The sequence below is a fragment of the Microplitis mediator genome, chromosome 2 (genome assembly GCF_029852145.1).
Source record: "Microplitis mediator isolate UGA2020A chromosome 2, iyMicMedi2.1, whole genome shotgun sequence".
Lineage (NCBI taxonomy): Eukaryota > Metazoa > Arthropoda > Insecta > Hymenoptera > Braconidae > Microplitis > Microplitis mediator.
This window is the reverse complement of record NC_079970.1, coordinates 24,681,655-24,698,509: the sequence shown is the minus strand read 5'-3', so window position 1 is coordinate 24,698,509 and position 16,855 is coordinate 24,681,655. Positions and strand designations below refer to the sequence as shown.

At 37.5% G+C, this 16,855-nt stretch overlaps 1 protein-coding gene across 2 annotated transcripts in view; it reads left to right on the top strand.

Moving 5' to 3' along the window:
• LOC130664265 (semaphorin-1A-like) overlaps positions 1-16,855 on the top strand; it is a 110,834-nt gene that overhangs the window by 59,803 nt on the left and 34,176 nt on the right. For both annotated transcript variants that reach the window (XM_057464142.1, XM_057464141.1), the window contains exon 3: positions 16,731-16,827. In XM_057464142.1, the coding sequence (XP_057320125.1) occupies positions 16,731-16,827 (97 nt within the window). The remainder of the gene's footprint in view (positions 1-16,730; positions 16,828-16,855) is intronic.

Sequence of the window (16,855 nt, the reverse complement as noted above, 5' to 3'; positions counted from 1 at the left end):
GCCAATAATATTGATCAAATGTGCGTATAAAAGAAATGAAAAAAAACGTATCTTTTTGCATTGGAAATTTAATTCTTCGAGTTAAAGCGTTTTGTCATAACAATTTCATCTATTTATCAAAATAACCATTAGTTTCTTACGATACAAAAAAACGTATCTCGAGTTACAACGTTTTGTCATAACAGAAATTAATTTTTCTGTTAAATTGCTCTGTAAACATGAATAAGTGAAATAAGTGAATATCTACTAATTCCAAGTGCAAACCGAACCACTTATTTCAAAAAGTGGTTCGATTGGCACTTAGAATTAGTGAATATTCACTTATTTCACTTATTCATGTTTAGAGAGTGTACTCAAGTTCTGTTAAAACTTTAAACGCTATTTTCTCGAAACTATAATTTTTGAGATACGTCGTTTCGTCATGACAGAGCAGAGATAGTCCCGTTTATTTTTCTGAGAAAGAGGTTCGGTAGCGTATCCCCTAAGAGGTAGTTCCGGAAGTTGGGTGGCCGAAGATTTTCGGCTGAAATACCAGCATCTATTTGCGAAAAATTTCTGAAATTTAGTCATCCATAAAATTTTTTACTTTCCAATTTTTTTTGTTGCGCGGAAAACGTTCCGATCTTTAGGTACACGTCAATCAACAGACAATTCGAGTATTAAATCAGTGAAATGTCGAGTGCTAAATGAATTAAAATAGTGAGGTAAATTTTAAAACATTCACCCGTGAGTAGTTTTGTGCACACATCAATGGCGTATCATAAACTTTAATCTCTTTGATCTACTAAACTCAAATTGAAAATTGCCAGTCGCATTATGCGAATGAATGAGGATATACCATTATTATCATTATCAAATACAAGCATCAAGCATCGCCACCATCACCACCAATACCACCGATGACACTGCTGTTGTATACCAAAGTATATATATATAAGAGCAATACAACTAAACTGTACAGAGGTCTCATAAATGCCATGCAAATTTTCCGGGCTGTGGTTTAGATCACATTTGTATGAGCAAGATACACCAGAGAAAGAACCAATGTGTGACTATATACTAAATCTTTAGCTATTACTCTATTGTAGTAGTAGTAGTAGTAGTAGTAGTAGTGGGGAATGTAGAAGAAGGATGACGAAGACAAAGAGAACGAATAGAGTATATTCGCGACGGTAAAGTGTCGCCGCTTATATTCCACGGGACATGCACAACTCGCGTGTCTCCCTTATCACTCGGTAAGATAGCTTGCACTTTGCATACGTGGCATAATTCAACGCCAAAGCCTCCACCCTTACTACCATCTCCATCTCAACCGTATCTAACCATATATATATATATATATATTAGGGTGGCGCAAAAAAACCGACTATTTTTTTTTTTTCAATCTCGCATGAAAATTTGTTGGTTTACGATGTTTTAAAAAGCCTCTCCACAAATCAGCTCGATAAAAAATTTTTAAGAGGTCGCTCACGAATTTTGAAAATATCGAAAATGATCGAAAGTAGGATTTTTATTTAAAAAATTTTTTTTTTCTCGTGGCAGCAATAGTTTATATTTGTAAAATCATGACTATGCTGAAAATTTCAGCCCAAAATATAAATATTTAAACGGCGCTCAAGAATTTCGAATATTAACTGATAATATGTAATTAATAGTTTGAATTAGTTTTTATAACTCAATTGTTGTCATTTCACTTAAATATAACTTTTGCATACCCAAAAATATACAGAACAGTCTTAAACAATGAAATTCGGTCAGTTTTGAATAAGCGAAAAAACCTACAAATTGAATTAAAAAATAAAAAAGTATGTAAATAACTTATTATTTCTATTTCTCGGGTTATATTTCCATTCATTGTCATGCAAATTGATGGTGAAAAAATCGAGAAGCTTTATTATTAATATTTAAGGGTCGCTCAAAAACGTCCAAGAGACTGCGCTCGGAAACATTCAAAATTCTTGAGCGCCGTTTAAATATTTAAATTTTGGGCTGAAATTTTCAGCATAGTCATGATTTTACAAATATAAACTATTGCTGCCACGAGAAAAAAAAAATTTTTTTAATAAAAATCCTACTTTCGATCATTTTCGATATTTTCAAAATTCGTGAGCGACCTCTTAAAAATTTTTTATCGAGCTGATTTGTGGAGAGGCTTCTTAAAACATCGTAAACCAACAAATTTTCATGCGAGATTGAAAAAAAAAAAATAGTCGGTTTTTTTGCGCCACCCTAATATATATATATATATATGTACAGGAATATACGTTAATCTTACTATATATGGTGGTTTCTATATCTCTCGGAGGATATCTTTGTCTCACTAATTCTGTAGTTGTCCTGGTAGTCGTGGCAAGCAGGATGACGGTGGTTCTCGTCGATACCAAGTAGTCCAAGTCAAGTCGAGTCATTTGCTATACTCATCCTTCTAAGCCGGAAATTCCTGTCTCTCAGTGACTCTCGTTCGATCTAACTGGACATTTAACGACTCAAACTTGTCTTCCAAGATACGACAAAACTTTAACGTCAACTGCTACATGTACACATATATATATATATAGATAGATGGATGGATGGATGGATGTATATATACGTAGTTAAGGTTAAGTCTCAGAGAGTGTTACGGAACAGCAAGTTCACGAGTGAGAATCACGAAACCGGAAATTCTCGAGTTGCTGTTAAGTGCCGCGGGATCCAGTAAAGATGTTTCGATGATTCCTCAACGCCAGAAGATTGTTCTAAACGATATATAGTATATATTAAGTGGGAATACAAGTCTAAAGTCTAGAAGAAGAAGAGAATGAAGAAAAAAGAGAGAGAGACCATTAGAAGAGTTTGAAAGTTTTGTTTGTGAAGCCCATCGTGCGTCACGATTCGCTGACAAATGAAATCACGCCTTAAGGTATTAACGATAAGATTTTCAGCCCACGCGTTAGTTCGGTTCAGGTAGACATATATATATTTTACAAACCGTCGGCATTAACCACACAGACATACACTCACTGAAGCACCATTATCATTATCATCATCATCATCATCATCATTGTCGTCATTATTATCGTCAGATAGATATTACATTAGAAAGATAGACAGTCCAAGGGCGTGCCTCACGCCTCGGGTTTCATGAATGAGATATAAAAATGCCGGGTCAACTGGTACCAGTTGACTCTGATAATTGGCAATGGCGACTTTATAGACGGAGTAAAGCAGTTGTAAAGAAGAGAGAGTGATGAACGGGACGAGGGATCAAGAGGGCAAAATGAAGCAACATTAGCTAGTTAGTCCATTACGAGTCATCGTGCCCCGGTATCATTTTTTTCCTTCCCTCTTCCTCCATCACCATCATCATCATCATCATCCTCGTCTTCTCTTCCACCGTTAATTCTCGTACTCAATCTTTCTCCGGATCTTGCTCTCTCTTATTCACGAATAATCCTCAGCTCAACCACACCCGAGCTGGCTCGAGACACCTCACTACTCGCATTAGGATTAACCGTGTGCCAAATAGACCCGCACTAGTCTACTGAACTCAACTCAACTCAACTCAACTCGAGTCTCGAGATAGGACTAGCAATTTCGTAGCCCTCGACATTCTCTCCAAGTGTACTTGTAACGGACAGAGGATCGAAGAATCCCTGAATACTGTAGTGGTGTGCAGGTTAGAGACATAAAGGCCCAAGAGCTTTGAGAAGCTGAACAACTAAAGGATGAGAATAACTCGGGACAGAGAGGTAAAGGTTCAACTGGAGCTTTTACATTTTCCTACAACACGTATTTCCACCTCGCCGCCTACAACCTGCAGGTCGATGCGCTCGTACTACTGAATGGCTCATCGTTAGAGCTTAGACTCGAGCACTTTTCTCTCCGTCCAATTCCTATCCGTAATACAACCGTACACCTATACAAATTTACACAGATACACCTACGTTTATATATACATTGGATATTACTTTTACTTGGTCGTCTTGTTCCTCGAGATATTCTCTTCTACCATCAGCAACACACTCCCACTCGCCGTCGCCTCAATGCGGCTATTCATTTCGCTCTGGTGCCGTGCCAAACGAACCACGCGCTTTTCCGTATAAAAATTGAGGACCTCGAATCAACTTCCATTTCTTTTTTATTATTACTTCTTTTTTTTTCTTCACTTTACAGTGCCTTTTATTATTTATTATTTTTTTTTTACCATTCACGGAGTAAAAATGAAGGCAGAAAAAAAACACAAAGTAAAAGTTTTAAAAAAAAACGAGGTAGCCGTAGCAGTAGGAGCTAGACCGCAAAGTAACCATCAGACGTTCAGCATCCGGTAGTCATCAATTTCGAGATTCCTAATTTTATTATGTAACTAGTACACAGCACTCGGTTTCCTGTGATTAGTTTCACTGGTATAAAATGATTAAGTTGATGAATATAAAGTAACAAAATGTATATATATATATCGATGTGTATAAATGTATTTGATATCTGGTGGTATCCCGCAGGCGTTTTAACCTCTTCGGCATCCTGCTGTCGCTGTACTCTGCTTTCATCAAGATCCACCTACATATATAAGACTTTAATATGTATATATATATATATAAGTTTGGGTGCAATATCTCGTGCCCGCATCATCTCATATTTCATCCGCAAAAAGCCGTAGATTGAGCCAAGTTGGCCGTGTATTAAGTATTAGCGGGTTAACGCCAAGAGGCATTAATCCTTATAATCCCCCTTGTGTTTTACAACTACTCGAGTTGTTTTTTCTCTGTAGATATATAGTATTTTTGACGAATGCAGTAAAGACTAAAAGAGTCTTATTCAGTTGAGACTTTGGTGATGTGTGTGTGTGTATGTGCGTGCGCGTACTTCCGGTTCAATTCATTTGTCTGACGTTTAATGGAGTAGGGTGCGCTGAAAAAAAGTACTCGGGTGATGAGTGTGTGGGTTCAAAGCATCAAGAGAAGCAAGAAGTCTGATAAGCTTTTGCCGAACAAGCGGTTATCATAAGCAGAAGGCTTATCTCACGCTTGAGGGTTATCAGACCCTTTAAAGCCACGATCAGCCAATTATTTTTTACTTGCCTTATACTTGTTCCCTCCGCAACTAACTCGAGCTCTTCAACTCACTCTTATTCTTACTCTTACTACTCTTGCTTTTACTTGGTCTTACTTGGCTTATTCCTCCTCCACTTCAAGGCGATCCTCAACATCTACTTCGGTTCACTAGCCGTCCTGAAGTTCTATCGACTCGAGAGATAGCTTTCGAAATTTCCCGTTCGAATAATTAACGGCTGAATGCGTCTGGACCAGATACGATTCAACTAACAAGCGAATAAAGCCAGTGACCTCTCCGGTGGATTCAATAACAACAACAACAACAACAACAACAACAACAACAAACCATCCTACTGTTGTATGAGTACATGAGTAGTAACCAACAGAATATAAGGAAACAGCAAAAATAAAAACAGTAAAAATCAGAGATGAATGGAAAAAAAATCTGTCGATACAATATGTACATATGGCTTGGCTAGGGTATGTATCCAACACGCTTGCCAGAGAAATAAGTCTTTTGTATTGACGTTCAAACTCGTGCATTTTCCCGGTAATCTCTCCCGCATTATTCGCCATATGAGCATCAGACATATCCGCTTCGCCTTGAATTCACCTGCCATCGAGTTCAATACTCTGTTGTGATTATTATTATATATATATATATATACATTTTTTTGTTTCATCGCATTATTTTTTTCCATGTTTATCGTGATTATTATTATTTTTAGTACTATCGTAATTTTTTTTATCCTTCAATGTCTGATGCCCCCTGACTTGGAGGCATTGGATACGAGGATTTTCCGGGCAGCCAGCCATCGTCTTTACCGAGGCTCGATTTTAGCTTGGCCCAAATCCAAAAGTCCAGCAGTCTCTCCACTACAACTCGTCTACTATTTCTCTCATATTTCTCTATGAGTACGGTCCTGCAGCATACTGCCACCATCCTCATCTCATCTCATCCTCACATTTTTCCCTGGGGTCTTAATGAAGCTTATGGGCTTCGTATAATCATACTCTCATACATTCAGAAAACATACATGTATATCGATATATACGTATACACCAGTAGTTTAACTCGCTCGAAAACCAGTTCCGGGTAATACTTTGAGAGAAAGTGCATCTCGTGAATACCCAGTACGCACACTAAAACCCTATCTCTCTTTTTATTATTTATTTTTATTCTTTTTTACATATATTGTAAAGTGCCGTCCAGCCCAAATGCTTCTGACAAAAATAGCAGGCCAGATGAAAGGGGAAAAGACAATAGACCAGAGAAATATGTACTGCAGAAAAGTTATAGATATATATATATATATACATAAAAGAAAAAATAAAAAGGAAAAAAATTTGAACGGTGAGCACTTTGTCCGGACGTTGGATTATACTAAAAGAAGACCTTCTATATTCTGTCCGTGGATTCCTATTGGCGCGTCAAAACGTCCTCACAACGTCACAATGTAGTGGTTGTCATCGTTTTGTTACCTTCTATATATACTGAAGCAGTAACAGCAATATATAGAAGCACACATCTACTGGCAACCCCGTTTTTGCAGTTGTCTATCTTTCGGAGGAACGACCGAGGCGTGTAATTTTCCCGCATTTTCCCGCTCCCGTTCCCGCTCGTCGTCAGCGACGTCCTCGTATTTACTCTTAAGCACCTAAAACTGGGAAAATGAAAAGTCCGAGTAGAGCTTGCGCTCACATTCGTTCTCCATTTTGTCCTTGTTGTGCCACGAGACTATTTCGACGTGGCCTCAGGTGTCCTACCATTTCCGACACACATTGCTCAACACTGTTACCTACATAGCTACTGCTAATGCTGCTGCTGCTGCTGGTACTTTTGATACTCTGGCGTGGTATACATGTAGAAGACTACTTGCACAAGAGTAAATGAGTCCAGCGAGTTATAATCGTTCCAGTGGGTCCATGAGCCATTAAGAAGTATAGACCAGTTCTATGTCCCTTTCCTTGAGACTAAACTCTCTGCATAACAGCATCAACTGCCTGTGGAAATTTACGAAACTCATCCTGTTCACATTGGATCCTCTTCATCGTCTTCTTCTTCATTCTTATACTTTCTTGTTCGTACACGTGGGAATCGCCTTGAGCAACGCTCTCCATTTCATGTTTTAAACTAATGTATTGCTTTAGTTTTGAATGCCCGTTTATTGGGTCCAGTCTATTCACAAAACGTTAGATGATCGGTTTGTGTTGCAATAAGAGAACTGGATTCCACCGACTAACGAGTCACTTCCACGAATTCGGATTACCCGCGAGCCAAATTTTTTTTTTTTTTTTTAATCCATTTCATTTATTTATTTTTTGTTTAAATATCCAGTGGGCAACATGGGAAAAAAATTCGTTCTACTTTATGAGATTTTTTTTTTAACCAAAAACTCGGCAACTAATCCGTTGATAAAGTTACTCGTGGCTTTTAATAGCTCGATTTTTCCCGTAACTAAAACCGCGTTTCATCATTTTTTTTTTTTTTTTGTTGTTGTTAATCAGTAAATTGATAGAAAAAAATAAAAAAAAAGCCCTAGTAATTTAATTTTCGAAGGTAATGTAAATGCTTGCATAATGAAAGATATTTAAAATATTTATCAGTGTGTATTTTTCGTTTATTAAATATATATAATAAAAAAAAGTGATTACGCGTAATGTGTCTGTAAGAATTTCATTGTCTTGAAGAGTACGGAAGAATGAACCCGTTGCGGAGTAGTAAAGTCGTCTAGTTAAAAGTTTTATCAACTTCTTTTCTTTATTTTTTCAACTACTGTCTTTAGTAAAATAAAGAATTTCGTTTGAATGAATTGCTACAGTTGAACAATTTCATGCGAGAGAAAACTTTCTGAGTAATTTTATAATGAATTGAAACTAATAAAAATAGTATAATAAAATAAAAAAAACTTGATGATGAAATAAAATAACAAATTAAATTTTGAGTATGGAAAGAAAAAAAAGTAATACAATTTTATTTAAATTTGTAAGAATATGAAAATAAAAAATTGATCTTGTAAAAAACTAAAACGACCGATATTTTATTTTTCGTTTTTATCATTATTATTAATAATATAATGGATTAAAAATAAAATGACACAATATAAAATCAATTTAACATGATAGGTGTGACAATAGAGGACGTTGATATAAAAGCCAGAACCGCAGACATGTGCTGGCGCATTACGCGGATGCAAGAGCCACAGAATAATGTATCGTACACTAGAATACACCAGTCGGACGATAAAGCTGCCGCGCCACCACCGCGTGTTATTACAATATTACCACCCGAGGTGGGAGAGAGTAGACTAGGGGGTTGAAGAGAAGAGACCAAAGAAAAGGACAGCCAAGAGAAAGCGATTTATAATAGAGGGTGGAAATGAAATTTATACACATAATATATGAAAAAAATAACAACTGGATCCCGCATCTACGCATCAACTTTCTCGACTCAACTCGACTCGACTGTTTACTCCCTGGGGAATATATATATATGTATATATAAATAAAAATTTACAACAAAATATAAGAGAAAAGCGATGTTGGAGAAGACGACAACGTATGACGCAGAGACGTGTATATACGTGCGTTTGGATTTGGACAGCACGCGAGATCGCGTGCAAAATAACTCGTCTCTCCCTCTTTGGGCCATGAAGCGGGTAGACTTCCATGCACCCGCTCCCACGCTCTTACTTTAATCCACTATAGCTGTGGCATTTTAATTTCTACCTAGGTGCCATATTATTTTCATAACTCCTGGACGGACGACAGAAATCCCACCACGCACGAGTAGTAAAAGAGCTAAAGTGAGGAAAAGGCAGATGTGTATTGTGGCCGAGAGGGAGCAAGAGGAAATAAAAATAAAAAACGAGGAACGAAAGACCTAAAGTTAAAAGGTGACTCATACAGAAAATTAATTGTGCTTTTGCCTGATTCTCATTCAGTCTGCGAATTCTCATTTTATTTTTTTAAACCTTCTCATAATATTTTTTTTTTTCCTACCGTTAATATCATAAAGAAAATTGTTCTGATGGATGAAGTGCTCGAAAAAAAGTTAAACAAAAATGTAACAAGTATAAGGTTGCCGTTTTAATGATGATTACTGAGTTTTCAAGATAAAAATATAAATGAAAATAATAATAAAAAAAAAAATTTATGAAAGCTCTCGATTTACACAGAGTTTTTGTTTCTAACGTATAGAGCTAAGATAGAGCAGTTATCGGGCAAGCGCAAAGACACCATTTTGCTTGACCTGGTCTTTGGTCCCTTTTGGCATCGCCGCCTTTTGTCGAGATGAGCTGAGCATCAGATAGTTGTTGAGGATTGCTAGTGAGACGTGGGAGACGAACCGTATGGCGAACATGGTCTACTATTTTAAAACTTTTATTTATATATAAATATCTGCATCTATCTAGGCTAGAAATGCACCAGTCGGCAACGAAAAGTGTTTCGCCCGCGAGTTTATACATCCATCCATATGTATATCATAGGGTATGAGCGAGCATGTACAGTCCTCTTCGACATGGGAAAGTTTCAAGTCCGGGAATTTGCATACCGATATTTCGAGCTGCTTAAAAGTCCGCGGTTCTACATAATAGGAAGGAAGGAAAGCGGCTTCAGTTCCATTTGTTCAATACAAAACCAGCTAAATAAAAAATTTAAAAAAAAAAATACTGAATGACCTGAAAAAAAAAGAAGAGGAAAAAAAATTCCGATGTATTTAGCTATAGCTTAATTCGATTTTCTTTCTTCTACGTGAATATCCGTGGCGACTTTTAATGTAGCGCTGAAAAATAGTTGTATATATAGGTATCTCTATACAGTGTCGTGGTTTCAAGACAAGAAAAATCGAAAAAGCGTTCTTCCTCATTGGGGGTACGATATATAAAGCGATCCAATTAGGAAGCGAACTGCGGACGAATCGTTCGATCGGGCAAGCGATCGGGGCCTGGATAAGCTCGACGGCAACTCCTGTATACCATACCAGCAGTTTATTTATTTTTTTATTCCCTTTTTCCAACTCTTTCATACTCTTTCTGCCTTTCTTACTTGAGGTAAATAGCTTTGATGTACGATAGAATTGCGCGACTGTAACTCGAACTATCTCTTTTCTGTATCCCATTTCTATACTATTCGACTGTTGTTGCTTTCTACTGCATTTACGGTCCATGTATATAATATATATAATGCTACACTATATCATTATACCTTTCTCTAAGTATATCTATATATCTATATATATAAAGCACAGGAACCAGGAAAATTCTATCCCGCGGACTGCCTCGATTGCAACAGTTTATTGCGGCCGGATGCACTGGGCATGCACAGTACTCTGAAACTCTCGCGCCAATTGCCGCGCTTCCTTCTTTTCCGTTCACCCATTAAATCAGTTTGTTTAGCGCTCTGGTAAAAGCTCTTCTCTAGACTTTCGATGATGTATTTCCTCTTTTCACCGAGAGCTTAATCCCCAATTTCATTATATATCCGATGCTTTGCCTGGCTCAGGTTCTGCCTCTGCCTTTATTCCTGTTTATTTATCTCATTTACTTTTTATTATTTATTGTTCACTTCTCCGTACCTCTGCTTATCCGGTATATCTCGGAAAATGCAACTACTGTTACAGCATTCTCCCTTTAAACAATTTTTCAACGTTATTTATCATTAGAGGCGTAGGTATTTTACATCGCATAAACTTTCGAGACAAATCACCACAATCGTTTGGGCACTTTAGCGGTGATTTAACATACCAACGTCGCCGTTTTCCTCACACAGTGGTCCTCAGTATCTGTTGAGCAATTCAGCTACACAGTACACACAACCCGACACAAAACTCAACAACAGCAGTAGTTGCAGTAGCAATACCAGTAGCAACGCAGTGTGGGCTATGTCGCACGTCGACTCGTCTTGCACTCGACAAACAAACGAAGCAAATTGCAATTTATTCACGTCATCATGCCAAGGCACTCCACATGCCCCGTTGGCTTCTTCCTGTCCCCGCTTGTTAAATCCTATGCCTCAGGCAATAGCTCCACTTGTATGTCTTTCTCTCTTTTCTATTCTTTCTCTCCCTCTCTAAATGTATATGAATATATATATATATATATATATTTCACTTTATCTTGTGCTATACTCTCTCAACAGTGTGTACACGCTCGCGGGACAATAACCAAGTTGGACCGAAACAAGCGTCCGAAAGGCAAAAGACCTGGGGCTTGTATTACGTCGTTGAAAATCTATCGGCGAAGAAACTCGAGCGTTAATCACAAGAGGCGCAATCACGCTTTCCCTTCTACCCTTTTACCCTTCTTCTTCTTCTTGTTCTTCTCATAGTTATTGTCCTTCTTCTGCTTGTACTTGAGACTCTCTCCCTTCTTGTTCTTCACAATTCACTCTTTCATTGACGACGACGCAATTACCAAGTCCTTAGTCACAAGAGAGACATCCTCATTGGTATAAACCAGCTGTGCTCCTGATCATGTCCCTTCCTCTTCTTCATCCCGAACCTATTCCCTATATCCCAGTAGTAGTTCACTTCAGTCAGCCAGTTTTCCTGTATACTCTCATTTCTCAAATAATCAATTCTCGACCTCATTCTTCGCCATTTCCAATCCGTGGTTCTCTTCACCAGTCCTCTATATATATATATATATATTTGTTTTAAAATCCCTTTTCTCTTACATCTATTCACCTTGGCCCGTATAGTTTTCGAGTGATTAATATTGACAGTGGTGACATTGCTCTAGCCATTATTCTCGTAGAGCGCCACCTATAGGGCGCGTCTATGTACTGCCAATAGAAAACAACTTTTAAAGAAAACAAACAAAAGTATCGGTGTACATTTAACATGCATTAATTTGATTTTCACTGATTGCTATTGTTACATTTCCGGAAGTTACCCGCAGCAATTCTTTGAGCATGAATATGCCAATTAATATACGGATCTGCGGTTGTATGTCATCATTTTATAGTACAGAGATAAATGTATGCCAAGTACGAGGACGCTGTAAACTATGCATTGAACGTCGAGTAGTGGTAGCAGTAACAGTAGCAGTAGAACTAGCAGCCTAGTACAAACGTGCACAAAGTTGTCCCTAACTCTCCTACCGGTGCTCGGTGTTTACAATGTACCGGGAAAACAAGACAAGGCAATTCACGATGTGTAATACTCACTGTACACTAGAGTAAATATATGTACATGTATCTATTCATCTATATATGTTTATATAATCTTGAACCCTTTCTCTCTTACGTTTCCGTGTATTTTGACATAAACTACTCACTTGCCACATCAGGACAGCTCGAGTTGTCAAGTCTTTGATGTGAAACCCAATGCAACTAATTATTGATCTACTTAGAGTGGGAAACGTGTAGAAACAGACTTACTTTAGTTAATTTCACGACAGTTGATATATCAACCGAACAGTTGGCTAATAATTAATGCAATTGTTTTAATTTAAAGCCACTCCCAGAAAGTAGGTCAACCTTGTTAATTATTCTTTGTATTAACAACTTATTAACAAGTCAACCCTTTTATTTTTATTTATTGGCTTGATGTCTGTATATATATATTTTTTTTTTTTTCATTTTATACTTCTGTACTTAAGCATCTTTATGGTAAGCATGAAAGAATCAGATAATTGGATTATGCGGTGGAATGTTCATACGCGGAAATCACTGGGGATTACAATCGGTCAGATACACAGAACGTTATATTTATCAGGTAAAGTACAATTGATTCGACGGTCGTTCATCCAATAACAGGGCATAAAGCAGTATCAGCCGCATCGCTCGAATAATTCTCACGGAATCCACAATTTATTCAGAATCGTTCATTAAACTGCAAATAATGGACGATATATGGAAAGGAAATACACCCCTGACGATACTCAATCGTTGCCACCACCAACGCTCCCGTCATTATCACAGTTAACGCACATTATTCCATCGACTCATTCAATATATTATTTTCCCTACTGCTCTACCCTACCACCATCATTCGATTTTCCAATTATTCCCATGTAAATAAGTGCCTTCATTATTTATTTTCATACATGCCCATTACCAATAAACTACAAACTATACTAAGCTTTGCTCTTCTAGTTAATTAGTCGATCAATTTATATAATTTATTGGATCGCAAAAGACTTTTCTCCAATATGAAAATTCTGTTTAAAAAATCTGTCTATCGGTTGACCCTGCGGGCCAGCCCTAAAACTTCCCGCTGTTTTCGAGCTCCTTGAAAACTTTGTCGTGAATACTTTTGTATGCCGTTCTTTTCGAAAAAAATAGTTTTTTACGATTTCTTCTCCAACGATATCTCTCAAACGAATAAACCGATTGAGACAGTTGAGGTCGCAATCGACGCGTTTTATCAAGTTCTGAAGCTGATCAAATTTTGAATTCGATTTATCGAGTCGATTTTGAGATATTTCAAAAAAACTAAAAAAAAAAATTTTTTTTAATTCTTTCGACAACGGTTTCTCTTGAACGAATGAACCGATTTTGATGGTTGAGGTGGCATTCGACGCGGCTTATAAAGCTCTAGAGCCCAGTCGATTTTGGAATCAATCCATCGAGTGCATTAAAAGTTATCCAAAAAAAACATTTTTTAAAAAATTTTATTTTTGGAATATCTCTGAACGAGCCCTACCGATCAAGCTCGATTTCTCACGGCTTCAAGATATTGACAAGCCGCGTCGAATGACACCTTAAAGTTCAAAATCGGTTCATTCGTTCAAAAGATACAGGTATTTACATACGTACATACATACATACATACATACATACACTCGGACATCATCTTGAAATTAGTCAAAATAGCTTCCTAGGACCTCAAAACGTCGACATCTGATGAAAATACGATTTTCGTAAATCGGACCAAAACCAATAACTTCCCGAATTTTTGAAAATTTACAATTTTCTTAGCGGGAAGTTAAAAAATTTATGTCCCTGAAGATCGGAACGTTTTTCACTCAACAAAACTGAAAATAATTTATGAAATTTTTGTCTAAAAGCGAATTTAGGGGTAATTGGGGGTGGCCTGTCATTTTCGGGTGACGTGCGAACCATTTCCGAAATCTAGATCCAGTATATTTTTTACTATTCATTTCTTTTTTCTCATTTTCGTTCCGCGAAAAACGTTCCGATCTTCAGGTACATAAAAATTTAATTAAAATTATCAATCGTTCGATTGTTTGTAACTTTTTAATCCTTTTTTTTAATAAAAAATTTTGCTTAAATGGTAAAATTAAAAATGTCACATGTAACTTTTGTAATGAAAGGTTGAATAAACAAATTTAGCGACTGAGTGAATAAAGTTTAAAAAAGTTTTTAAAAAGTGGCACATCAATTAATCAAAAGATGAAAGAGTGAGTGTACATAGCAGTAGATTGTGTGAGCTCGTGTGATGAAGGGCGGTACAGCTAGGCACGGTCCTAGTGCACTGCAACAACGACAACAACACAACGACGACCTCGACGTGGAGACGTCGTCGTCGTTGACTCGTACACTCTCGCGTGACTCGATGATTCACGACGAGTGTATACATGCCAGTCTGTCTGGCAACTTTACTTGTCCCAGCTCGTCCTCCCATAGCTACTGCTGCTAGCAATAGATAGACACATATGTACAGAGAGAAAGCTCCAGCTCAAACCTGTGTCCGTTAAAGTGACCCTTTCGTCGCGTTCGACACGTCAATTTAGCAGTCCTTGTGATGAAAATAAAATAAGCAATCGATGTACAGTAAAGCTCGTCATATGACGTAGGGTAGTAGCAGCTGATAGAGCGTGCATCCAAGTAAAGTCATACAGCATCAAAGGCTTGCTATCTACTAATATGTATAGTTGATAGTTGAGAGAGTAGACCTTCCTCTGGATGGTCCTCTTCAGAACTAGAACTTGGCATTGGACTTTAATCCATTTAGCAGAGAGCAATAACGACGGCATTTCGTGGCCAAGAGCCATTCGAGCAAGTCCGTCACGTTCATGTCCTCAAGGATGATGGAAGGAAGTTCTCGAGGATACTCGACTCCTTGTTGGTTAACGCAAAATTCAGCTCGATCGCCATAGGGCTAAGATGCTGATATTGATTTAACTTGTTCATGCTTCAAGTAGTACATATCTATATACATGCATACATATATCTATATATATATCGGTTCGGCTCGATGATATACACGTATATATGCGTATCGGTACCTACATAATCCATGTAGATATATACGTAAGACATTGATATATATATATATGACATGGACGTCGTTACTGGGATCCTCGTTATATCAGTAGCACATAGAGGAAGATGTATATAATGTGGAAACACTTTAGTGTACCCGTAAATTCGTTGGACCTGTTTCCCGAATCAAGAGTGTCTTGGCCAGCAAAGTGGCCCGAGGATAATTGAAACCGATTCAATGTATATATACAGATAGTATATATATGTATGGGATCTCCGTGACCCCAACGGGTATTAATTCATCGAGCTGACAGCCCGTAACGTCCCGATCGGCAACTGTGCCTCGCTAGCCGTTATTTTACCAGTTTTTCATAATAAATTATTTTAAAATTGTAGACTGGTTGGTTTTTTTAAGCTTTCATTTCTCGAGAGCAGACTGGGTTGTGGTGCTTATGATACAGAATGTAATGAATTCAAGCAACGAACATAACCTCGATGTGGTGGTTAAATTGCCCTCATCCAGGAATAATCGGTATCTCGCGGTTTTTATCTATCCCGTGGTTGGTGGTACTCTGGCTCTCAGAGGTGCCATCGTGTGCCAACGGGAAAGCTTTTTAATTTCATACTTTACTTCTCGCCAAAATTGCGCACTTTCTTTTCTACTACTACTGCTGCTGCTACTACTACTGGCATTGGTGCTGGTACGACCTTAATTTACGAGCGACACGTGATCAAGAACCAACCACTTTGTCTTTTTCCACTTCCCTCTACTTTCCATTTTTTCTTGATACTTTTTTTTGTTTCTTCGCACCCCCTCGCTCATTCATTCACTCACTCTCGTCTTACCCTCATTTATTTTTTTTTATTTTAAAAACTTTTTTTTTTGTTATTTTCGCGCAACTTTGTAAATTCCTTTCCCATTTGTCTCTCTCCTGTGGATGCTTTTTCATTTTCCAGTTTAAAAAAAATAAAAACTTTAAAAAAGTATGAAAAAATAACTTTTGCGGCTCGAAATAAAATAAAAATCTCGTTGATTCAATGTGCTGTGCCGAGACACAAATAATAGATTTATCAATGTTTCAAGAGCACAGCCGAGGTTGGAAATTGAATATAACTCAATGCCGGGAAGTACACACAGGGTACACGATAGAATATTTCATGTTCTCCCTCTTTAGCTTTATTTTTATATTTTATTTTTCATTTATTTAAACTCGACTCCTTTTTCTCCTTTTGCTCCCTTATTCTTAGCTCCTTGGTCTTGCCATCTATCTACCGACATTTGTTTTCTTTTAACCCTCTTGTTTCTCCTCAGCCCGCAAATTTATCGGACACTTGGGGAATGTAGTGTATACTCAAGCCCGAATCGAAATGCTTGGCGTACATGCGAGCGGGCAATGCTTTACACGTAAGCGACGCTCGATTTACTAGCAGCAGCTTAACTCACGAATTTTTACCATCATGTTTTATTATATATATACATTTTTTTTCTCGCTCCTCTAACATTTCCTTATTTTTTTATTTTTACAGGCGAAGTAATCGGGCAACGGTTCTTGGGCAACGAGAGTCACGTGGAGCACTTCAAACTTCTTGAACGAGCGCCGACTTTTATCCTGATTGGTGCAAGGTAATATTTTTCACCATGTTTAAAGCCC